The 24976-nt window shown below is 45.2% G+C and overlaps 1 protein-coding gene and 1 long non-coding RNA gene across 8 annotated transcripts in view; one reads left to right on the forward strand and one right to left on the reverse strand.

Moving 5' to 3' along the window:
• LOC308596004 overlaps positions 1 to 16374 on the forward strand; it is a 33028-nt gene extending 16654 nt beyond the window's left edge. The window contains exon 3 of the long non-coding RNA XR_014012252.1: positions 16240 to 16374. This is a non-coding gene — a long non-coding RNA (uncharacterized lncRNA). The remainder of the gene's footprint in view (positions 1 to 16239) is intronic.
• Positions 16375 to 21133: 4759 nt separating this feature from the next.
• The window catches only part of ITPR2 (inositol 1,4,5-trisphosphate receptor type 2), a 390831-nt gene continuing 386988 nt past the window's right edge, over positions 21134 to 24976 (reverse strand). For all 7 annotated transcript variants that reach the window (XM_081210608.1, XM_081210607.1, XM_081210606.1 and 4 more), the window contains 2 exons: positions 24617 to 24778; positions 21134 to 22252 (listed from right to left, as the gene is read on the reverse strand). In XM_081210608.1, coding sequence (XP_081066734.1) covers positions 22160 to 22252; positions 24617 to 24778 — 255 coding nt within the window. In that variant the 3' untranslated portion in view covers positions 21134 to 22159. The remainder of the gene's footprint in view (positions 22253 to 24616; positions 24779 to 24976) is intronic.

The following is a 24976-nucleotide window of genomic DNA, read 5'->3' on the forward strand; positions in this document are numbered from 1 at the left end:
AAGGCATGTGGGTATTTCCCCCTTGCTATGCCTCACTTCCTCCTCTCTCAAAACTGTAAACATTTTTCATGTTAAAAGTCACTTCTCCAGTGGCTGCTTCATAGGGATTGAGAAGAAATTCATTCCACCCTTCTTTTCCAAGCAGAGCACCTGAACCAAAGATCCCAAACTGAATTGCACAGAGCTCCCAGTTGGATTGCACCCTTGCAATGTAGTTTCATTTGTAAAATGTCTGCACAAAAATATGCACGTTATAGGAAAACACATAGAAAAATGTGTATTTCACATTAAAAATGCATCTTTTACATGAAAGGTCCATACAAAATGTGTACAATTTAAAAGTGGGCAGTTACACATTCTTAAAAAACGATGGGACAGTCCTGCAATTGAGCTCCAGACCCATGAAGATGGACTGAGTTGGACCATTTAGTTAATGTCTATTATAACATTGGAGCAGTGAGCTCTTTCCCTCCTGCAGGTGAGCTGGGTTTCACCCTACAATGTGTGTGTGATGTCATGCACCACGTGTGAGATCACACGCTGGGAGGAGCCTTGGCATGGCCCCTGAAAGGCCCACTACTGCAGCAGGAGGGCCCGATGGGACACACAGTCTGCACCGGCAGTCTTTTCAGCACTTCTTCCTGTTGAAGGTGGTGGCCAAGAAAGAGAGAAGAAAATACTATGTCTATGCAGGTGGTGTCGTCAGGAAGGACTTGGCTTCTTGGACCATGGTCTCTGCTTCCTTGAGGAAGGACTTCCAGTGAAAAATGGGCTGCACCTCACAGCGGTTGGCAAGAATGGCTTTGCTAAAAGTCTCGGGAATCTGATCAGGAGAGCTTTAAACTAGATCTTGAGGAGGAGGGGAGACAGCATTACAAACAACAGAAGAGCACCTGGCACTGGGGAATAATAGCTTAATAGCACAGGAAACTGAGGCAGTGCTCCAGAAACCTGCTAAAGGGCAAGAAACTACAGGAAGGAAGCAGCTGCAGGGAACGACTCATGGTTTCGGTTGTCTCTACACAAATGCACAGAGTGTGGGAAACAACCAAGACGAATTGGAGCTTTTAGTTGTTGTTGTTTAGTCGTTTAGTCATGTCCAACTCTTCGTGACCCCTTGGACCAGAGCATGCCAGGCACTCCTGTCTTCCACTGCCTCCCGCAGTTTGGTCAAACTCATGCTGGTAGCTTCGAGAACACTGTCCAACCATCTCGTCCTCTGTCGTCCCCTTCTCCTTGTGCCCTCCATCTTTCCCAACATCAGGGTCTTTTCCAGGGAGTCTTCTCTTCGCATGAGGTGGCCAAAGTATTGAAGCCTCAGCTTCAGGATCTGTTGTTCCAGTGTGTGCTGGTCCCGGGGGTAAAGTACCGTGAGTGTAGCAGAGTCCACACGAAGCGGGGCGAGGTCCGATGCAGAGAGACGGGCGGGGAACAGGAACGCTGGAACAGAAGGCTGAGCAGGTAACAGGAACACCGGATGGTCGGGAACAGGAGGCCGAGTAGGGAACAGGAGTACTGGATAGTCAGGAACAGGAAGCCGAGCAGGGAACAGGAGTACCGGTTAGTCAGGAACAGGAGGCCGAGCAGGGATCAGGATCACAGGAAGGTCCGAAGCCAACAACGACGTTGCTCCCGCAATCTGGGGCCGGGATGAGTGGGCTTTTATCCTCTTCTAAGGTCAGGGGCGGTCCCGACCCCCAGGAGCCCCGCCTACTCTGGCCTTAAGGCGAGCACTCCTCCTGGGGGCAACTAGTTCCCTTCGCCTCTCTACCCTAAGCCTCTGCAGATCAGGAGAGGCTGAAGGGTTACTGGGCCCTGGAGGAGGCTCACCTGTGGCCACTGAGTCATCAGGCCCCTCTGGGGCCAGGACTTCACCTGGGGCCAGCTCCTGCTGCACTGCCACAGGTGCAGGCTCTTCAGCATCTAGGCCTTGCCCCAGTTCAGCTGGCCCTGGAGGCGGGGACTCCTGTGCAGGCTGGGATTCCTATGTTTCATCCTCCGAATCGGAATCCCAGGCCATCACACAGTGAGCATTCAGAGCTGATTTCCTTAAGAATGGATAGGTTTGATCTTCTTGCAGTCCATGGGACTCTCGAGTCTCCTCCAGCACCAGGAGCTTTTAGTACAGGATTGCAAATACGGCCTGGTAGGCATTACTGAAGCCTGGTGGGATGAGACTCATAACTGGAATGTAGGAATTGAGGGGTATATCCTGTTCAAAAGAAATAGACCAAACAGGAAGAGAGTAGCATTATATGTAAATAATGTGTACATGTGAGAGGCAGCAAAGCACACGAGTCCAGTTCATTAGAAAGGTTGGTTTATTCCCAAGTAAAACACAGTTCTGTGCTTCCAGTTCTCTGCTCCATTCCTCAAGATGACTTGACTGAACTTTCAGTGTTGCACTTCCTTCTACGAAAGCAGCAGGGTAGGTACCTTCTCCTTGGACGCTGTGAAGTCTCTCATCCCCTCTCCTGTAGCCCCTCCTTTCTATGAATTTGTAAGCTCATTGGCTCTGCTGCGCTCTCTGAGAGGCTTTCGCCTGCTGTTTCCTGTCCCCCTTTGGTATGTGAACTCTCACCTACTCTTCCTGGGAGTGTTTCCATGGCAACCTCTCTCAGGACCTCGCTTTCCTCTCCCCCTCTTTCTGGGCTGCCTTCCAAGACTTGCAGCTCTCTTTAAAGAGAGGTTCCTTTGCTCCTGACAGTACACTTATGAGGAAATTTGTGACTTGGAGCATGGAAAGAAGATTGAGAGTATATGGGTGAAAACTGTAGGAAAGAAACAATAATGACTTTACTGTTTAGTCTAGATTCAGATAGGTAGCCATGTTGGTCTGACGCAGTCGAAATAGGTAAAAAATTGTCCCATAGCACCTTAGAGACCAACTTTTTGTGTGCATGCACACTTCTTCAGAAACACTGAAACAGAAGTCACCAGACCCTTATATATAGGGTGGGGTGGGGTTTTTCTCAGAAGAGTAGTAGAAGAGTAGTAGAAGATGGGTAGAAGATTGAGTCAATCACTATCTCCTACTACTCTTCTGAGAAAAACCCCACCCTACCCTCCCACTATATACAGTCATACCTCGGGTTACAGCTGCTTCAGGTTGCGTTTTTTCGTGTTACAGACTGCTGAAACCTGGAAGTACCGGAACGTGTTACTTCCAGCAGACGCACAGAAGCGTGTTGCGAATGCTGCAGGTTGTGAATGTGCATCCCGCACAGATCATGTTCGCAACCCGAGCGTCCACTGTATAAGGGTCTGGTGACTTCTGTTTCAGTGTTTCTGAAGAAGTGTGCATACACACAAAAGCTTATATCCAGAACAAACTTAGTTGGTCTCTAAGGTGCTACTGGACAATTTTTTATTTATCTTTACTGTGAAAGTCTGCCATAGACTGCCAAGCCAGACAGAAGACTTGGATGATGCCTTCCTATAACAGATTACCAAACATTCAAAAAGGAGAGATATAGTAGTCACGGGGGACTTCAACTTCCCCAATATCAGTTGGGACTCAAACTCTGCCAAGAATGTAAGGTCTGACAAATTCCTCCATTGCCTCACTAATTTCATTTCCAAGGGGATGAAAAGCCTGGAGAAGAGGAGGTTAAGGGGTGATATGATAGCCATGTTCAAATATATAAAAGGATGTCACATAGAGGAGGGAGAAAGGTTGTTTTCTGCTGCTCCAGAGAAGCGGACACGGAGCAATGGATCCAAACTAAAAAAAAGAAGATTCCACCTAAACATTAGGAAGAACTTCCTGACAGTAAGAGCTGTTCGACAGTGGAATTTGCTGCCAAGGAGTGTGGTGGAGTCTCCTACTTTGGAGGTCTTTAAGCAGAGGCTTGACAACCATATGTCAGGAGTGCTCTGATGGTGTTTCCTGCTTGGCAGGGGGTTGGACTCGATGGCCCTTGTGGTCTCTTCCAACTCTCTGATTCTAAGAGGTAATAATAATAATAATAATAATAATAATAAATTTTATTTGTATCCTGCCCTCCCCAGGCTCAGAGCGGCTAACATCAAATGTATAACACATTAACATAAAATCAGACAATCAATTAAAATACTTCTCAAATCAGATCAGGATCAGAATAAAATCCAATCAGATGGCAACCCGCAGATTAGGGTTGGGGACCTTAAGAGCTCAAGAGGCCCAACTGTTTGTGCTGAACTTATATGGGCCTGTGAGAAAAATTGAGAGGCCACTTTCATGCAAATTCTTATGAAAGGGAAGAGGGAGTCAGACTGAACCCTGACCAAAGGCCTGGCAGAACAGCTCTGTCTTGCAGTCCCTGTGGAAAGATGTCAAGTCCCGCCGGACCCTAGTCTCTTGTGACAGAGCGTTCCACCAGGTTGGAGCCACAGCCGAAAAAGCCCTGGCTCTAGTTGAGGCCAGCCTAACCTCTCTGTGGCCTGCAACCTTCAGGATGTTTTTATTTGAAGACCATAATTTCCTCTGTGGGACATACCAGGAGAGGCAGTCCCGTAGGTACGAGGGCTTTAAGGGTTAAAACCAGCACCTTAAGAACTGTTAGAATCCAATGCTAAGACACTTTCAAGAATGTATAATCTGTTGCTGAAATGGAATACTAAGGAAGAAACAATAAAATCTGCAATAATAAAATGGGCACAAGATATAGGACATAATATTATGTTTGCTGATTGGGAGAAGTTGTGGACCACCGGGATCAAATTCACGGCATGTAATGCCCTAAAAGAAAATATTATGAAAATGATGTACAGGTGGTACATGACCCCAGTCAAGCTTGCAAAAATATATCACTTGCCCGATAACAAATGTTGGAAATGTAAAGAAATTGAAGGTACATTTTTCCACCTTTGGTGGACGTGCCCAAGGATCAAGGCTTTCTGGGAAATGATATTGTCAGGGCTGCCTCAGGTCTCAGCTCACAAAAGACCAACGCCAAGCTCTTCTTATGTACAAGGGTGTTTATTGCAGTTCATTAATGGTTCCACAACCGAGGCGTGCAGCCCCGCGTCTCTTTCTCCTAGACATTAGAAGTCCCCTCTGAATCGGTCCCTCCCCTACACCAGCTTAATAAGCTAACGCTGCTCCACCTTTTTCTCTCTTACCTTTTCCGCAGGGTCTTTCTGCCCGTCGGGGTTCCTCCCCTCCTGCTTTCTCCTGAAGCGGAGTCTCCAGACTGCTCCTGCCCCCTCCTGCGGGCTTTGGCCCCTCCTCCTCCGGGCTCCCTGTTCTCCCGCGCGCCTCCTCATTTGAACTTGGCGCGCGCACCCAACTTCTGACCTTCCTTTTGACAGTTATGCTACTCCCCTTACTGCTTTCCTCCCCTTCCGGGAGAACGGCTTGCTCTGATCCCTCCCCTTTCTCTGTCACCGGAGCTGCTCCCTCTGACACACTGGAACCTCCCCCTCCCTCGCTGCGCTCTGGTGGGGAGGCTGGCCCTGATTCCCAGCTGCCGCTTTGGGGTCCCCTGCTGGCCCCCCGCTCCTGACACTTTCCCCCCGGGACTCCCCTTGCCCTTACCACAGGCGCCCCTCTCTTGGAATCCTCTGATTCGCTGGAGAGACTCATGGAATCCCCTGCGTCATTGCTATCCTCTTCCTCGCTCTCCTGGGATTCCTCTCCATCGCTCTCCATTTCCTGCCTTCCCTGTGCCTCTGTCCCTGAACCCCTGACAGATATATAATGAATTGAAAAAGGTATTTAAATATACTTTCCTGAAGAAACCAGAAGCCTTCCTCCTGGGCATAGCTGACCAATCGGTGTTAAAAAAGGACAGAACTTTTTTTTATGTATGCTACAGCAGCAGCAAGAATTCTCATTGCAAAGCATTGGAAGACACAAGACCTACCCACCTTGGAAGAATGGCAGATGCAACTAATAGACTATATGGAAATGGCGGAAATGACTGGCAGAATCCGAGACCAGGGAGAAGAGTCGGTGGAAGAAGATTGGAGGAAATTTAAAACTTATTTGCAGAAATATTGTAAAATTTTTGAATGTTGAGGACATTGAAATGAATTGCAGGGGTTCTAGCAACTAGGTAAAATGTAAGATTGGATTAATAATAGACAGATTAATAGGGCATGAATTTGCTGAACTAACCTTTAAAAGGGATACAAAAGTGGGAGACGTGAGGAAGTCAGGAAAATAAGTTAACTAAAGAGGAGAGATCAAGAAAGAAGGAATTTTTGTCTTTTTTATTATATGTGTCTTTTCTTTTATTTCTTTTTTTGTGTTTAATGTCTGTATCTTTGTATTTTATAACTTTGTATCTTTTTTGCTTTTACTATTTTTCTAAACTTTTTATTGTCAAAACCTAATAAAATATTATAAAAAAATAAAAATAAAACCAGCACCTTAAACCTGATCCTGTACTCCACCGGGAGCCAGTGCAGCTGGTATAGCACCGGGTGAAGGTAATCTCGCAGCGAAGACCCTGTAAGAAGTCTTGCGCGGCATTCTGCACCCGCTGGAGTTTCTGGGTCAGTCTCAAGGGCATCCCCACGTAGAGCGAGTTACAATAATCCAGTCTGGAGGTGACTGTCACGTGGATCACAGTGGCTAGGTCAGGGTGAGAGAGGTAAGGAGCCAACTGCTTAGCTTGGTGGAGATGAAAAAATGCCGCCTTTGTTGTAGCTGCAATCTGCGCCTCCACGGAAAGGGAGGTGTCAAAGATTACACCCAAACTCTTAACGGACGGTGCTGGCACTAACTGCACCCCCGCAAGAGATGGGAGTTGCCCCCCCCAATCCCATATCGTCCTGACCCAGCCAAAGGACCTCTGTCTTCAAAGGATTTAACTTCAACCGGCTCCCACGTAACCATCCAGCCACAGCTTCCAAACATCTGGTCAGTGTGTCTGGGGCCGAGTCAGGATGGCCATCCATCAACAGAAAGAGTTGGGTGTCATCAGCAGCCCAGCTCAAAACTCCGGACAAGCTGGGCGACGGGGCACATAAAGATGTTGAAAAGCATCGGGGAGAGTATTGCACCCTGAGGCACTCCACACACCAAGGAGTGACGCGATGACAGTTCCCCCCCAAGCGCCACCCTCTGTCCCTGACTAGAAAGTAACGAGTGCAGCCATTGAAGGACTGTGCCCTGGATACCCACGTCGGCAAGGCGGTGGTCCAGGAGTTCGTGATCGACCATGTCGAAGGCTGCTGACAGGTCTATGAGAATCAGCAGCCCCGGCCTGCCTCGATCCAGCTGCCTATGGAGATCATCTGTTAGGGCAACCAGAGCTGTCTCGGTCCCATGACCAGCGCGGAAGCCGGATTGGAATTTATCCAGGGCCGATGTTTCATTCAGAAACCCACCAAGCTGTTCAGCAACCGCTCTCTCAATCACCTTACCCAGGAATGGAAGATTCGAAACCGGGCAGTAATTGGATAGATCTAAAGGATCTAACGATGTTTTCTTTAAGAGCGGGCGCACCACTGCCTCCTTCAGTTCCCCTGGGAATGTCCCCGTGTCAAGGGACAAATTGATGATATCCCCTAGGGGGACCCGCACCTCGTCTGTACACTCTCTAATCAGCCAAGACGGGCACGGGTCAAGAGGGCAGATGGTGGGCTTTCCAGCTCGGAGGAGTCTGTCCAAATCGGCTGGGGATATCTGGTCCAAGTGGTCCAAGTAAGGCTTCTTAGCTGCCTTCACTGCCATCTTGTAGGTTTTCATAAAAACCCTATAAGATGTTCTTGAGGCTCCATCACGGGCACCCCGCCATACTCGCTCTAGCCGTCTGAGGTCCCGCTTCATTTTCCAGAGCTCCTCGGTAAACCAGGGAGTCTGGTTTCTGCGAGGTCGCAGAGGGCACTTAGGTGCAATCTCATCAATGGCTGCCAGGAGCTGGGTATTCCAGCCCTCAACAAGCTCAGTCAATGAGTCGCCAGGGGGAGCAAGGTCCCGCAAGGCTTGGCGGAATCTATCAGGGTCCATCAGCCTCTGTGGGCAAACCCAGATCGGCTTGCCACCTAAGCAGGGTGGGGGTGGAAAGTCAATCCTGGCTTTCAGAGTGTATTGATCAGACCATGGCACCTTCATCGAAGGAGACATGACCACATCTATACCTAAGCCAAAGATCAAATCCAGCGTGTGGCCTGCTTGATGTGTGGTGCCCGAAACAAACTGGGAGAGCCCTAGTGTCGCCATGGAAGACACCAGGTCCTGAGCCTGTGAGGAGGGAGTGGCATCAGCATGGATGTTGAAGTCCCCCAATACCAATAGGTTAGGGAACTCCAAGGCCCAGCCGTCCACCGCCTCCAGTAGGCCTGACAGGGTGGCTGCTGGTGCGCTAGATGGCCGGTACACCAGCCAGACAGCCAAGCTCACCTCGGAGCCCCACACTAGGCCAACACATTCAATGCCGGGGATCGATGGCGATGGTAGAGCCCTGAAAGAACAATCTTCCCGGATTAATCATGCCACCCCTCCCCCCCCCCCGGTCCACAGTCCGCGACTGGTGGAGAACGGAGAAACCCGGGGGCGCCATCCTTTGTAAGGTAACTGTTTCCCCTTTGCACACCCAGGTCTCCGTCACACAAGCTAGGTCGACCCCCTGCAAGGTAAAGAAATCTCACAGGGTGGCGGTTTTGTTGCCTATACACCTGGCATTGCACAGCACCAGTGACGGAGGTGAGTAATCCTTGCTCACCCTACCCTCGTCCCTTGGGATGGGGCGCAGATTGGAAGGGGTACGAGCATATCCGTATCTCGATCCCCTTCGCCTATGACATCTGCCCCCACCACCATACTTCCCTCGCCCCTCCACAGTAGCAATCCCAAGCCTCATACTAGCCTCCATTTACAAATAAAAAAGCAAAACAAACCAAAAACAATTATACCAAAACAAAACCAATCCCCACCCCATTCAATATCCATCCCATCCCAAACCAAAATAAAACAAAACAAAATAAAAATACATGAATAAAAACCACCGTTCACAGTGGTACAAGAAAGTAACAAGTAAAAACACTTTTAAAACACTTTAAAATATATAAAAACATTTTTGACATTTGCTGCTGCAGCACTAGTGTCCTTAAAGCTGTGGCGGTGGTGAGTGTGGGGCCCGCCCCCTAGGCCTGGTGGGAATTAGCCTAAGGAGGGAGCAGCCTTCCCCAACACTCACATTGCAGCAGCAGCAGCAGCAGTATCCCAGTGCCTCAATGAGGCCTCTTAAAGCTGTGGTGGTGGTGAGTCTGGGCCCCGCCCCCTAGGCCTGGTGGGAATTTTAATGAATTCAAATTTCCAGGGTCTGATGAGCTGCATCTAAGGGTACTAAAGGAGCTGGCAGATGTAATTTCAGAGCCTTTGTCTATGACCTTTAAGAATTATCGGAGAACAGGTGAGATCCCTACAGACTGGAGGTGGGCAAATGTTTCCATCTTCAAAAAGGAAGCCCCACGTAACTACTGACTGGTGAGCTTGACCAGGGCAGGTCCTAGAACAGATAAATCAACATTCAGTCAGTGACCATTTGGAAAAGGATGCTGTGATTACTAAGATCCAGCATGGGTCATGCCAAACAAAACTGATTTCTTATTTTGATGGAATTACAAACCTGGTGGATCAGATAAATGCTGTAGACATAGTGTATCTTGATTTCAGTAAGGCTTTTAGCAAAGTCTATTGGCAAAACCTATTTGGTGTTTCGCAACCTTCTGACCAGTTGCAGGACCTTAGCCAGACCTAGCAGAGTACATGCAGAAACGACGGAAGCAATTGGCGACTTGGCTGCAGACAGGATAGATGAAGCAGGAGCCAGGAACTTGTAGTTAGGTGTTTATTATATACAGAGGACTATTTACAGGAACAGAACACAGATCTTTAGCTAGCTCTCTCATACACAACTCACAACTCCTACACTGACACACAGAACTCTGAACTCCAAACTCTGAACACTGAACTAACACATTCCAGTTAGTAGGCCATTAATTATCACTCCCTTGAGAGAGCTTGACCAATCAGGGAGCTGTCTCCATGTCTCTGTTATCAACAGGCAGGCATACTCCTTCAGATTGCCTGGCTGTCTGCCAAACCTTAATTGACTCTGTGTGAGTAGCTGCATGTAGAGTTTCCCAACACCCCCTCACAGCTCACACACAGTGCAATTAACTTCTGAGCACATGCAGAGTATTTTACCCAACTTTGTTCTGCAAACCCAAGCATTCACACATTTGCTTGGTTTTTTACAAACGGCCATCATCCGCCCAGCACACTTCCAGAGCAAGACAACTTTTCGCAGCACCAAGGTCTTTCACGTTGAACTCTTGTTTGTTATTAGAGCCACACACATACAGGTAACTGTCTGCAGCGCTGCGTTGGAAACCTAAAGAAACTAGAGCCTCATCTAAACATTTGTTCCAATTTCTTGCAGATTGTTGTAAACCATACAGTGCCTTGTGAAGTTTGTACACGTTGCCTGACCCAGACTCAAAACCAGGGGGTTCTGCTAAACAGAGTTCCTCACTCAAACTAGCATGTAAATAAGCTGTCTGGATGTCAAAGTGGTTTACTTTTAACTTGTGTTTCACTGCAATTGCCAGCAGCAGACACAAACTCTTGCTTCTAGCTGTGGGAGCAAACACTTCGTCAAAATCAAGCCCCGGGCTTTGGGAAAAACCTTGAGCCACTAAACATGCCTTGTACTTAAAATCCCCAGTGGCTAACGGCTTGAGCTTGTAAACCCAACTGCACCCTACTATTTTAGCTCCTTTCGGTGGTGGTGTGGGTGTAAACACTTCATGCTCAACTAAAGAGTCCATTTCCTCCTGCATAGCGCTTTTCCAGAGCAAAACTTGGTCCTCTGGTAACGCCAGCATCTCTTTGTAGCTTTGAGGTTCAACAGCTACATGAAAAACATTGACAGTACCAGGCTTAAAACGATCTGGGGGTACACCTTTATTCTCCCTCTGAGATCTTCTGGGAGTAAAACTGTCTTTGCTTTTACTGTCATCCCCCTCAGATTCTCGCCCCCCTTGAAGATATGGAATTCCTCATAGAATCATAGAATCATAGAATCCTAGAGTTGGAAGAGACCACAAGGGCCATCGAGTCCAACCCCCTGCCAAGCAGGAAACACCATCAGAGCACTCCTGACATATGGTTGTCAAGCCTCTGCTTAAAGACCTCCAAAGTAGGAGACTCCACCACACTCCTTGGCAGCAAATTCCACTGTCGAACAGCTCTTACTGTCAGGAAGTTCTTCCTAATGTTTAGGTGGAATCTTCTTTCTTGTAGTTTGGATCCATTGCTCCGTGTCCGCTTCTCTGGAGCAGCAGAAAACAACCTTTCTCCCTCCTCTATGTGACATCCTTTTATATATTTGAACATGGCTATCATATCACCCCTTAACCTCCTCTTCTCCAGGCTAAACATGCCCAGCTCCCTTAGCCGTTCCTCATAAGGCATCGTTTCCAGGCCTTTGACCATTTTGGTTGCCCTCCTCTGGACACGTTCCAGTTTGTCAGTGTCCTTCTTGAACTGTGGTGCCCAGAACTGGACACAGTACTCCAGGTGAGGTCTGACCAGAGCAGAATACAGTGGCACTATTACTTCCCTTGATCTAGATGCTATACTCCTATTGATGCAGCCCAGAATTGCATTGGCTTTTTTAGCTGCTGCGTCACACTGCTGGCTCATGTCAAGTTTGTGGTCAACCAAGACTCCTAGATCCTTTTCACATGTACTGCTCTCAAGCCAGGTGTCACCCATCTTGTATTTGTGCCTCTCATTTTTTTTGCCCAAGTGCAATACTTTACATTTCTCCCTGTTAAAATTCATCTTGTTTGTTTTTGCCCAGTTCTCTAATCTGTCAAGGTCGTTTTGAAGTGTGATCCTGTCCTCTGGGGTGTTAGCCACCCCTCCCAGTTTGGTGTCATCTGCAAATTTGATCAGGATGCCCTTGAGTCCATCATCCAAGTCGTTGATAAAGATGTTGAATAAGACCGGGCCCAAGACAGAACCCTGTGGCACCCCACTAGTCACTCTTCTCCAGGATGAAGAGGAACCATTGATGAGCACTCTTTGGGTTCGGTCAGTCATCCAGTTACAAATCCACTGAGTGGTAGCATAGTCAAGACCACATTTTACCAGTTTCTTTACAAGAATATCATGGGGCACCTTGTCAAAGACCACATTTTACCAGTTTCTTTACAAGAATATCATGGGGCACCTTGTCCTCCTTTGGCAAAAACTGACTGCCATTCTCATTAGTCTCAACAGAAGAATCCTCCTCTGGGTCTGGGTTTCTTTTAGCTCTCAAAGATTCCCCCTTTGATATTTGAAACCAAACCTCAGAATTGGCATGCAGCTTCTCACAGCCGCTATGCTCACAGAACATAGCATTTCTTGAAACAACCAGCCCATTTTTACCAACAGCAAACCTGTAACCTTTGCCCAAATCTTGGTAACCTACAAAAATAAGCTGTTGCGCTTTGGGATCACCCTTTTCCCTCTTAGCTTGAGGCACATGAACCCAGGCTTTTACGCATGAAAGTACGCAAATGATCAACTTTGGGCTTTTTGTTAATTTGAAATAAGGCGTAGTTCCAATTGATCGATGAAAAATGTGATTCTGTACATAAGACGCCGAAAGATAAGCTTCAGCCCAATAAGCTTTTGATAGACCAGCATCCTCAAGCATTGAGTGCATCATCTCCTGAAGACTTCTATTCTTTCGCTCACATAATCCGTTTTCTTACGGACTATAGGGGTTTGTCTTTCTATGCCCTTTGTCTGTAACCAAGACTGAAAAGGTCCAGACATAAATTCGCCTCCTCAATCACTCTGCAATTTGCCCACCTTGAAAGAAAATTGCCTTTCAACATAGTTCACCCAGCTTTTGAACTTGGTAAACACTTCACCTTTGTGCTTCATGGGGTAGACCCAACAAAACCTTGTGGCATCGTGAATTACCCCTGCTGAGTGCGAAAGGACTCACCACGTCAGCATGCGCAAGCTGAAACGGTCTTTCGCTCACCCTTTCACTTATAAGACCCATGGTGATTCTTAACTTTCTTACATACATTACAATCAAAGAATTTGTCACAACCCTGTAACACACACCCATCACTCAACTGTGGCATTTTGGTTACACTCTGCCAATGGGCATGACGTAATCAGGTCATGTCAGTCTCTATGAAGACCACTTTTCATGCACTAGGATGAAATCATGTGAAGAGTCAACCACAGAGATATGTTAGAGAAGCTGGGTGAGACACAGAGTAGAAATGGTTTTTCATGGCAATTACACCACCCACACTATGAACAGTTAAATGAAGATTGGAGAAAAGTTGTGAATAATTAAGAAAAAACTATGTCTAGCACTTCCTCTCCTTTCCCAGTTTTAACTAGGCCTCATAACATTGAACACTAAGTTGAAGTAGATCTGAAGGAACTAGATCTAGATTTGCTTTTCTAATTCTTTTAAGAAGCTGTTTACCAAAAATTGCACACAGCGGCACAATTGATTACAAAGACACAAATATGTATAAAAGGAGAAAAAGTTTATTAAAAGTTACATTCAGCAGCAATGGGCATATTTACTTAAGTAGAAACAGTTACTTTTTCTCTCTTCGGCTATAAATAAGACTTTCTTTGCTCTCCATGCCCATATTTGGGGCGTTAGAGCAATCTGAGTTGCACTTAATAGCCCTGCCCATACCAATATTCCTGCCTTGCAGGAGGCTGGACTAGATGGCCCTTAGGGTCCCTTCCAACTATGATTCTATGATTCTAATGTGGGCATAAAAGCAGTGATTTCCCTCCCAGCAACTTAATTAAGAAGTTGCAAGGATCTGATACTTTCATCATTATCTGAAGCTCCATAGACAGGAAACTACCCAAATAGTTAAAAGTGGAGCTTTTCCTGACATGGGAATGAATGCAGAACTCCAGGGTTTGTATTGAAGCCCAATTGTGCATTGGAGTTGCTGGATCAGGACCTTAAACTTTTTGCACCCACACCTTGTACAAAATTACAGATTGATGCTCATAACTTTAGGAAGTATTATTTATTTGTATGAAAGTTTCACTCACCCTGAACATCCAGGCCCCACAAACTTGTAAAAAATTGACATTGTAAAAAGTGTTGCACATTTACAGCCTGAGACTATAGAAATATCTGTATTGACAGACTGGCTTGGAAGCTCTAAATATTGCAAATGGCATCATGGGAAACATTAATAGAATAGTACAACCAATATTCCACGGCTTTGATCTCCATGCATGGCAACCCTCAAAAATATATGCTTCAGTCCGGCATATTCTCCAGGCTTCTTTCTGGGTGCACAACCCCCCAGCCCAATCAAACAGGTATTCAACCATTGGGGAAGCCTTTGACTCTTAAAGCAAGACTCTTAAAGTAAGCTTCAATAACAAAAGCACTAGCTATTTTTGGAGTTATCTATCTATCCTTTCCTGAGCAAAAATAACACTCTATAGGAATTTTGTGATATTCCAGTATGTCCCCCCATCATCTAGCAAGATCATCATAACGATGAGTGCAAAGGGAAAGACTGAGTAGGACTGACCTGTGCTTAGCTTTGAAAAACAATATAAAGTGACCTCAAAGCTACAAAGTGCTCTCCAATAATCTAAAATATGTAGCCAAAGCACCAGTGGACAACATAATTATGGGTTTACAGTGTACTAGTTTGATCCAGATTTTTAAAAATTGAGCTTCCTGCCTCTCTACTTTCTTGCACTAATGCATGGGACAGGAAGGCATTGGAGGAAGCTAGGGAGAGGACACAAATACCCCTCTGCAAGGTGCTAAAGATCCTAGTGTTAATAAGCTTGAAGGTAGCAACCTATCTCTTTAAAGCCTTAAACAAAAATTCTGCACATCTACAAAAGTTTGCACAACTCCAGAATGGGCATAAAAACAGTAAGTCTTGACAAAGTCCCCCTTTCTATTCTCTCGAGGAAGCTGGTAAAAGGTTGGTTGAACCAGGTACCGTATTTTTCGCCCCCTAAGACGCACCTGACCATAAGACGCACCTAGTTTTTAGAGAAGGAAAACAAGAAAAAAAATATTCTGAATGAAACAGTGGATGTATGATTTTTGTGGCTTATGCTGTGGCCACAGACATGATATGTGATTTGACAGTGAGTTTTGGGTTGCCCAATGTAAAAATCCTGAGACTCCTTTGAGGCTTTGTAGCCACGTTTTTGCGCCACTGCGGCCCCACACAACAGTGGGTGCGTGATTTCTTTGGTGCAGGCTGTAGCCATGGACATGCTATGTGATCTGATGGTGAATTTGGGATGACCCAATGCAAAAATCCTGAGGATCCATGTGCTTTTACCACCCCCTCCCAGGCAGCCTCCTTTATTGCTAGCGTCCCTTATCTCCCTCCTGATCACTTGCTGATCAGTGGCTTCCTTCTTGTTTGCCTTAGCGTCATTTCTTTAGCTGGAGCAGTTTTTTGCTCCTCCTTTTCTTCTAATTTCTCTCATTGCTTTTTTTAGTATTCCTGTCTCCTCTCCTTGCAAGTTTGCTGTCTTTACCTTCCCCCTCCCAGGCAGCCTTCTTTATTGCTAGCGTCCCTTATCTCCCTCCCGATTGCTTGCCTATCAGCGGCTTCGTTTCAACACCCCCTTCCCACTTTCTAAAAAAAAAGCACGATCTGCTTTTCACCCCTGGGCTCCAGGGACTACGCATTTGCTCCATAAGATGCACAGACATTTCCCCTTACTTTTTAGGAGGGAAAAAGTGTGTCTTATGGAGTGAAAAATACGGTAACTGTTAGGTGGATTTGTAGCTGGTTGACTGACTGAACCCAAAGAGTATTCATTAATGGTTCCTCATCATCCAGGGGAAAGGTGACAAATGGGGTGCCACAGGGTTCTGTCCTGGGCCTGTTGTTGTTCAAAGTCTTTATAGATGACTTGGATGAAGGAATTGAGGGGATGCTCATCATATTTGCAGATGACACCAAACTGGGAGGGGTAGCTAATGCCGCAGAAGACAGAATCAGAATTCAAAATGACCTTAACAGATTGGAGAACTGGGCACAAGCTAACAAAATGAATTTCAATAGGGACAAATGTAAGATTCTGCGCGTAGACAGGAAGAAGCAGGTGCACAAATATAGGATGGGGGACACATGGCTTACTAGCAGTACATGTGAAAAGAGGGGTCATGGTTGACCACAAGCTTAAGATGAGTCAATAGTACGATGCAGCAGCAAAGAAAAGCTGCATCAACAGAAGTATAGTGTTCAGTTCAAGGGAAGTCATAAAGGTAAAGGTAAAGGTACCCCTGCCCGTACGGGCCAGTCTTGACAGACTCTAGGGTTGTGCACTCATCTCACTCTATAGGCCGGGAGCCAGCGCTGTCCGCAGACACTTCCGGGTCACGTGGCCAGTGTGACGAAGCTGCTCTGGCGAACTGGCACCAGAGCAGCACACGGAACGCTGTTTACCTTCCCGCTATAAAGCGGTACCTATTTATCTACTTGCACTTAAGGGTGCTTTCGAACTGCTAGGTGGGCAGGAGCTGGGACCGAACGACGGGAGCGCACCCCGCCGCGGGGATTCGAACCACCGACCATGCGATCAGCAAGTCCTAGGCCCTGAGGTTTTACCCACAGCGCCACCAAGGGAAGTCATAGTATCAGTCTATTTTGCCTTTGTCAGACCACACCTGGAATACTGTGTCCAATTCTGGGCACCACAATTTAAGATGTATGTTGACAAGCAGGAACATGTGCAGATGAGGGCGACCAAGATGATCAAGGGTCCGGAAACAGCCTTATGGGTATATTTAGCCTGGAAAAGAGGGGACTGAGAGGAGATATGATAGCCATCTTCAAATATCTGAAGGGAGGGAGCACGCTTGTTTTCTTCTGCTCTGGAGGGTAGGACTCAAACCAATGGCTTCAAGAAGGGAGACTCCAACTAAACATTTGGAAAAACTTTCTGATAGTAAGAGCTGTTCAGCAGTGGAACAGACTCCCACAAGAGGTGGTGGACTCCCCTTCCTTGGAGGTTTTTAAACAGAGGTTGGATGGCCATCTGTCATGGATGCTTTAGTGGAGATTCCAGCATTGCAGGGAATTTGATTAGATGATCCTTGGGGTCACTTCCAACTCTAAGATTCTATGATTCCATAACATAATTTCAGTTCAGCTTTTTGAATTTTGAATCTTGTTGAACTTTCATTTTAGAGGTTTAAATTACAAGGCTACACAAACAACAAAAAACACGACCCAACCATAAGTACTTGTAATCGTTCCCAATGAGATAAACAGAATTGTTTAAACACATGCTTAACTCATCCTACTGGAGTATATGGCTCTGAGGAAACCACCTCTCCCCTTCTTCAGATTGTCCTGAGAATGTTGCTATGTCAGGACACGCCATTGTTCCCATGAAACACTGTGTCCCAAATTACAAAAGGAATGCCTCAAGCCACCATCAGAATGTAACTTCATGCCATTGATTAAATTTTAAAACCTTATAAAAAAAACCTGATTAATAGAAAAAAATGGGGGGGGGGATCTTTGGCCACCATGTGTTTGGTCCATGTCCACTCAAATATTCTTATAGATCGTGCCCCCTGAAGAACAAGTTGTTGTATGAGGGATTATTATTATGACCGGAATGTAATTGAAATTAATATGATTTTGGAATGTAGAATTATAGCAAATCATCAAATCTAGCATGCGGGGGCCACTTTATCTAAATTATATAATTTGGTATTTGAGTGATTGGTATTAATAATTGTATCATAAATTGGTATTGTTATAATGAGGCTATTATTGGACTGTAATTGAAAACTAATTTAAAAAAATATTTTTAAAAAAACTTAATCCAAATCTGGGCTGAATTATTTGGTGTAGAACTACCTAAAACCTTAAATGTGGGTGGATCCTGCTCCTAAATTTTAATAAATTGTTGATGAAATTTCAATAAATTGTTGATGAACTGAAAGCAATAATCTTAAACATGGCTAAATTCAGTACAGTTGCACTTTTTCTTTTCCATGCACTCCGGTTATCAATGCTGGATAAAATTGAAATTAGGAGAGATCCACGGCAGGAGGATTTGCCTGAGGACCCTGCTCTCCACTCTTATCACTTACACTTCAGATTTCTCCCTTTGCTTCTCATTTGGGTGGTATCCTGCTTTGTTTGAAGCTGCCTTCCACTTGAGAGAGCCTTTGCACACCTTATGGGAGAAGCCGGCACATGGTAAAAATCCAACGCAACCTGTGCCTGCAACCTGTGAATGGCAACATCTGTGAGAACACGTGGAAGGAAGCACAAATTGCCTTAGCTCCATGGCAGTGGGGCCTGGTCCTTTACAATAAACAGAGCACCACCCTACCAACCTTAGTTTGCCCTCAGCTGCCTGTCTTTTTCCTTACAATGCAACTACCCGTCAGGTTCCTTCCCCTTAGTCTCAGCACTGTCTTTGTAGAACTCAGCACAGAGGATGGGGACAAAGCTAGAATTAGTTGAGCTCCCTGCTTTCCACCATTCCAGAGCCAACGGGCACCAGCCACCACTGCTGCACAGTGTGCATTTCTGTGGTATAGGCAGCAGCGGTGTAAGCAGAGCGGCACACTTGCTTTGCAGCCATGGCAAGCCAAGGCAGGGCACGCTGCATGGAGCCTCTCCGCAGCCTCCCCCTCAGCTGTAGAGCGGCTGAGGCGGTGGGCAGACCCAAGCCCCAGGCTGCTCGAAAAATCAGGGCGGAGTTTGCAGGCAGTCCACCCCTCACCTCCCCCTCACAGGAGAGACGCGTGGTTCAGGCACGCTGCAGCCCCCCCCCCCCACCTCACCCAGCTATGCCTCTGGATTAGGCAGATTCATGGAGGAGAGGGATGTCGAAGCCATAAAGGCTGCGCTCTGCTTGCAAAGTTGGAGGCAGCAATGCTTCTGGTTTCTAGAAATCACTTAAGGGGAGAGTGCTCTGCAGTGGCACCCTGGGTGCAGTGGGTGCGGGAGTTATTTTTTCAAAAACACATATTTTTGCCATTTTGTCACCCCCCTCAGTGATGACACCCGGGACGGTCCGCATGCCACTGGGTGTAGGTGGGGCAGAAAGGAGATGTAACCAGCTCAAACAACATGCGCTGGAACAAGCAAGCACTTATACTTTGTAGCAATGTTTCTCAAACCTGGACCTTCAGCTGTGGTTAGACTACAACTCCCAACATCCCTGATCACTGATTGCGGTGATGGGAGTTGTAGTCCAACAACAGCTGGAGGCTCAAATTTGAGAAGCACTGCTTTATAGGATGGAATAGGTTCTTAATTCTTTTAGCTAAGGACTATTTACTCTGACTGGCAATGGCTCTCCAAAGTCTCAGACAAGTATCTCTCCCAGTCCCGTTGTCCGATATTCTTTAAACTTAAGATGCCAGGGAATGAGCCTGGGTCCTTATACAAGCAAAACCTCTGAGTGACAGCCTACCATACACTACCCTTACCAGACTGCAGTTCTTTTCTTCTTTACAGAGGTGCATAAATCAATTGGCTAACATTAAAACTTTTTTGATCAGTTCCTACTAGGGCTGGAACAGATTCTGCAGTTTGGCTTTCAGTTTATGCAGGCACTTTGTCAGTGAAACCTCCATATCCTCAGAGTGAGATGCAAAGGGGAGGGAAGGACAAAGCAAGGCCTCAATCCAGGCACAATCTGAATATGGGCAGTTGCAATCTATTATTGATCTCCCGCTGAACTGTTTTGATCTTTTTGCATGATTCAGACTAAAGAGGAGGACTAAGTCTGAGCTTGTTAAGGTGACACAAAGGCTTGCAATTTGGTAAGGCACCCAAGAATCAGTTTTCCACTTTGAACCCATATAGGTGGCCCAAAGAGAGAGAGATTCATTCTATCAATAAACCCAACATACTATAATGTTAAGATCTGACCTTGTAGTCTACACAACTCACCCTAACATGTAAAAGGTGTGGGACGCAAGCCACTAAATATTGACCACATATGCTTCTTGAAAACTAACAAAAGGCTGAGCACCAATTCTTATAAATTCTCTGTTACAAGCCAATGGAACTTGCAAAGTAAGTATGTAGAATTGCACTGTATGGTGTAATCCTGAAATTTTATTTGTAATCTCACTGATTTAATGGCATTAGAATTGCATTTATGGCTTCCAAATTTGGATTGCTTTATTCCAAGAAGGAATAGCAAACATGATAATTCTCTCTTCAAACTTTCCAGTACTGCTAATTGTTTCCTTCTTAGCTCTTATAATATGCAATCAGGGCTACCTGTTTTGCTTTACAGGTAAAGGTAAAGGGACCCCTGACCATTAGGTCCAGGCACAGACGATGCTGGGGTTGCGGCGCTCATCTTGCTTTACTGGCCGAGAGAGCCAAAGTTTGTTCGCAGACAGTTTCCAGGTCATGTGGCCAGCATGACTAAGCCACTTTCTGGCGAACCAGAGCAGTGCACGGAAACGCCGTTTACCTTCCCACCGGAGCGGTACCTATTTATCTACTTACACTGGGGTGCTTTCGAACTGCTAGGTTGGCAGGAGCAGGGACTGATAAACAGGAGCTCACCCTGTCGCGGGGATTCGAACCACCAACCTTCTGATCGGCAAGCCCTAGGTTCTGTGGTTTAACCCACAGCGCCACCTGCGTCCCTCTGTTTTGCTTTGCTCAATGCCTTTTTACAATTCTTTAGCAGCATTTGTACTAAAACACTCAGCTGGAGACAAGTGCTAGAGAAGAGCAAGATTTACTTAGAAATAGTGCAGACTGCATGCCTTTCACTCTCATTTGTGAGTTCTGCACTTTTGAAGTCTCTTGGATTGTCAAAGGAAAGAACATAAGGCCCTGCATATAGTACAAACCTGATTCTGAATTGGAAACTAGAGCTGATCTCCCTTCACCACAGCAAAGTCACATGAATTCCAAGCAGAACCAATGATGGCCACAATCTAGATCAGAAGATGCATATTGATGAAATATTCCTGTGTCAGTGGGGAATCTGTTTGTCTCCAACTCCCATCAGTCCCATCAGCCCTAGCCAACATGACCAATGGTCAGGGATGGTGGGAGGATGTCCATTCATACAGTAGGGGAACCCTATCTGAGAAACATGTTGTACAGGAAAAAGAGAAAGGAGGAGCTGAAGCAAAAAAAAAAAAAAAAATTTAGCAATTTTTCCTGTGGTTTATGGACAGTAACAATATCATTACATTTTTTCTAGACAGTTCATCTCAAAGCTATTTACCCCCTGAAATTAATCTCTAACACTAGTTCTAAAATATCACATTTTCTCCTCAACTCTCTCCTTGGAACATGAATTTTAAAACACAGTTAAAGACCACCGTTAGTTGAATTCTCTACTTGCAGCCACATTAATAGGGAACATCTAAATTCAAGAGTAAAGAAATCACTTCCAGTTAATGTTGTCAGTGGTTATGTGCATAAATTTCAAGTTCTCCCAGCTGCAGGTTCATTTGTGCTCTATATTATAAATAAGGAATTGCACAGCTGACAGGAAAATTTCTATTAGCCTTAATACTTGTCTCTGCAACCCTCTTTTTTTTAAAGAGAAAAACAACGCTTTTTTGAGGGTGATTTTGTTCATCTTTCAATGCAAATTAACTTGCCATAACATTACTGCCTCCTCCAATAACATATTTACGGTAATTAGATTGAAGAGAGAGGAAAAAAAATTCCAAACAAACATAACAAATTATGCTGGCCAGCAAAGGTGACAACAAAGAACTTCTACAGATTCCGAATGAGGCTGTTGGATTCTGTGTTAATAAATTATTTCCTCTGTTTCTTGGTTGCTCCATTAGTTTTACAAGGATTCATATGGTGGCATTCAAAACAACAGAACCAAATTCTGCCATGCCTATGCATCTGCTGGCAGCCAACTGAATTACAAGAGAGTAAATTAAGGTTGTACTATCTCTCCCCACTGCGACCCCACCCTCGCCAGTTTTAAATTGTTTTGCCTGAGGAAAGATGTAGAAGAGCTCCCCTTACCACACAGTGAAGAAAAAACAGTTACTAATTGTTCCCAGAGCTAAACCACTTAACATCCTGGCACACTGTTGTTTGTAACTTTGTAACAATAGGCGCTGTTCACCACTCCTGATTTTTCATTCTGTAATCAAGCGAGAATACTGATGAAACGCTAGTCATGCCCCTCCCCACCATGGTCTCAGTGGGGTGGCATGTGATGGTTCGCGTGGGACGCTGCGGCGTTTGATCCAAGAAAGCCCAGCCTCTGCTTGTTTTTCCTTTGTTCTGTCATCTAAAGGTGGAGAGGGAGACAAAGACAATATAAGCTCCTGACTGCTCTTTAGCAAAGACATGCAATTACAAACATTACACTGTGACATTTATTTCATTTCATTTTGCAAGATAAAAAAGATGAAAAAAACCATCAAGGAGATTACTTTGAAACCAAAAAACTAAAGAAAAAAGGGGGTTCCTTGCAAGTGAATATTTTTTTAAAAAATATGTAAATTCTGGAAGGCAAGTATTAGCGCATTAATTTAGGGCAATTTCCCCTTCCTCACAGCAATTTATTGGCACAAAGATCAGAAATGCGCACCTGTACACAGTGTTCGCATTACCCAGGGAAGATGGATTTTACTTTCCCTTCTCAAATCTAAATGTCTTGTTCACCTGTCTCAACTGTTGCTATCATAAATATATATATATGAAATGCAAAATTTAACAGATTTAACTGCAATCCTACACACACTTAGCTTGGAATAAGTCCTATTCAACAGAATGAAAAAAAACTTACAACTAAATATACATACTGTAGGGCTGTACTGCTATAAGCTAAAGAGGAGGGCTTATTACAAGGGGTATTCACCAAGCTCAGGATTGAGTTCAGAGCCTGATTCAACTCTTTGGAAAAGAGCAAGAGTTGCTCAGAATCACCTCCCCCAGTTCAACTTTATATGGAAATACAGTAAAATCACGGCTATTAACTTTTTTCTTTCTGGCAGAGTTTAATTAAATGTGCAGGCACAGTAGCTGCTTCTAAGCAGAAGAATCCTGCCATATTTCAGAAGACAGCAAGTTTTCTGCAAGAGCAGCAACCTGCAGTTTGCCCTTTTTCTGGAGAGAGAACACAAAGGGATTTGCTTCACTCCCTGTGGTTTTGTGGGAAATGATTTCATATCAAAGACTACATTCGATGTAGAAATTCTCCCAGGACAGTAGCCAGCAAAGGGTCAGAAGGATGTACTCAAGGACTAGAGAGCTGAGTTGATGCATGGGGGGGGGGGGGGCGGAGCTTCATGCTAGCATTATGGTCAATTTGTACCAAAAGTAACAGAAACTAAGTGCAAAACTGATTTGAAGTGTGGATAGGTGGGACAGAGGCAGAAGGACCTCAATGCAGACAATGACCGTTTCGTGTGAGGGTTCTGCTCCTGACCCAACACATTGGTGGAGCACACATAAGTCTGCCCCGTTCCACCTCTGTCCCGTTCTGCCCCATTTTCTGGGTTGGCAGTGACAAGTATGCATGTGATCACACATAAAATGGTCACTGCCCGGATCCACAATTTTCCAAACAAGCAGAACTAGCAATGAGTTTTATTACTTTAACTTTCCTTCCTCAAAGCACAATGATTGAAAAGCCTATACTGTATAAGTTATTCCCTCTAGTTAGAAGCAAAACCTGTTGGTTACAGAAGAGCTCTTCCTTCCCCTCATCTCAGCCTGGCATCTTCCTCATATGGCAAACTGAGAAGATTTTTTACATTTTTGCAAACATGCTGTCTGCTGCATTTTTTAAAACACCTGAATTGCCAAAGTGCCCTGAACAGCCTTGCTTGGGGGTCTTGATTTGGGAATGGTCCAAATATTTTGTCTACCCCATAATGGCAATTTGCATTCCCATCATGGTGCTGGGCTGGATGGAGAGTTTCAAATACAGTTTTTATTTAGTTTGCTTTTTGCCACTGCTACCAAAATCAGGTGGGTGGGTATGCTGGGGGTCTATAAAAATTTGCTTGCCTGCTCCAGGCAAGGGGGTTAGCCACCTTTGTGTTACTTGATGGGAGCCAATTATAATAGATAAATGTAAGTTGTAATTGGTGTGGCTGAGAGGTAAGGGCATGCTTGAGACTAACGTTGATTCTGGTGTGTAACTGTGATACACAGAAAAATGTACTTTCCCCTTCTAACAATAAATGTTAGCTTTTTATTTTTTAAAAAACCCCTACATTGACAGCTATATAAAAGTGGGATTTATAATGATGTCTTCGTTAACAGTGAAATATATTTTATGTAACTGACTACTCAATCATTTGATACCTCTTTACACCCCACTCTTTCTTCAGAAAGCTCTCCATGTCTCCCATTTAGGCACCAATAAGGTCCACAGCGCCTTGGCTTCAACAATGCATAAAAGACAACTCACTGATTGATTAATGAGATTAATCAACCAGAATGTTAGCTCTATGGAAATTTCCTCTTTACTACCTATTGCATTTAATTTCTGTGAAGCTGGATTAAGACTTCTGACAAAAGGTGATTTTTACTGGAAGAACCCCACTGGGATCTAGCTGAGAGGTTAATTCTTTTTACATGCATGAAGCTGTCTACTCAAACTCTGCTATGTAAAATATAAATAAACAAAGAACCAACCAACCTGTTCTTTAAGCTCAGCCAGTTGACTGGAAAGCTGCTTGACGAGGCTCATGGTGGACTCCAATCTCTCATGCAGGTTTCTGATTTCATTCTGTTCACTGTCACCTTCGTTGCTGACCAAGGACATGGCTCTCATCCGAGGGAACCAATCTAAATTCTTTTCCTGCACACACACAAGTAGAAAAATGTTAGTTGTGACTTAAATATAAAATGAGATGGGGTGGAGTGGAGTGGAGTGGGGTGGGGTGATAGTCTGAATGATTTCTCAAGGATTCGTCCAACTCAGTGACTCTGACTGTAGAGGACCCAGGATTAGGAATTTATCTGTTCTCCAAGCCAACTGGTAGCTGCTTATCTGTAG

This window comes from Podarcis bocagei (genome assembly GCF_964188305.1).
Source record: "Podarcis bocagei genome assembly, chromosome: 10".
Classification (NCBI taxonomy): Eukaryota; Metazoa; Chordata; class Lepidosauria; order Squamata; family Lacertidae; genus Podarcis; species Podarcis bocagei.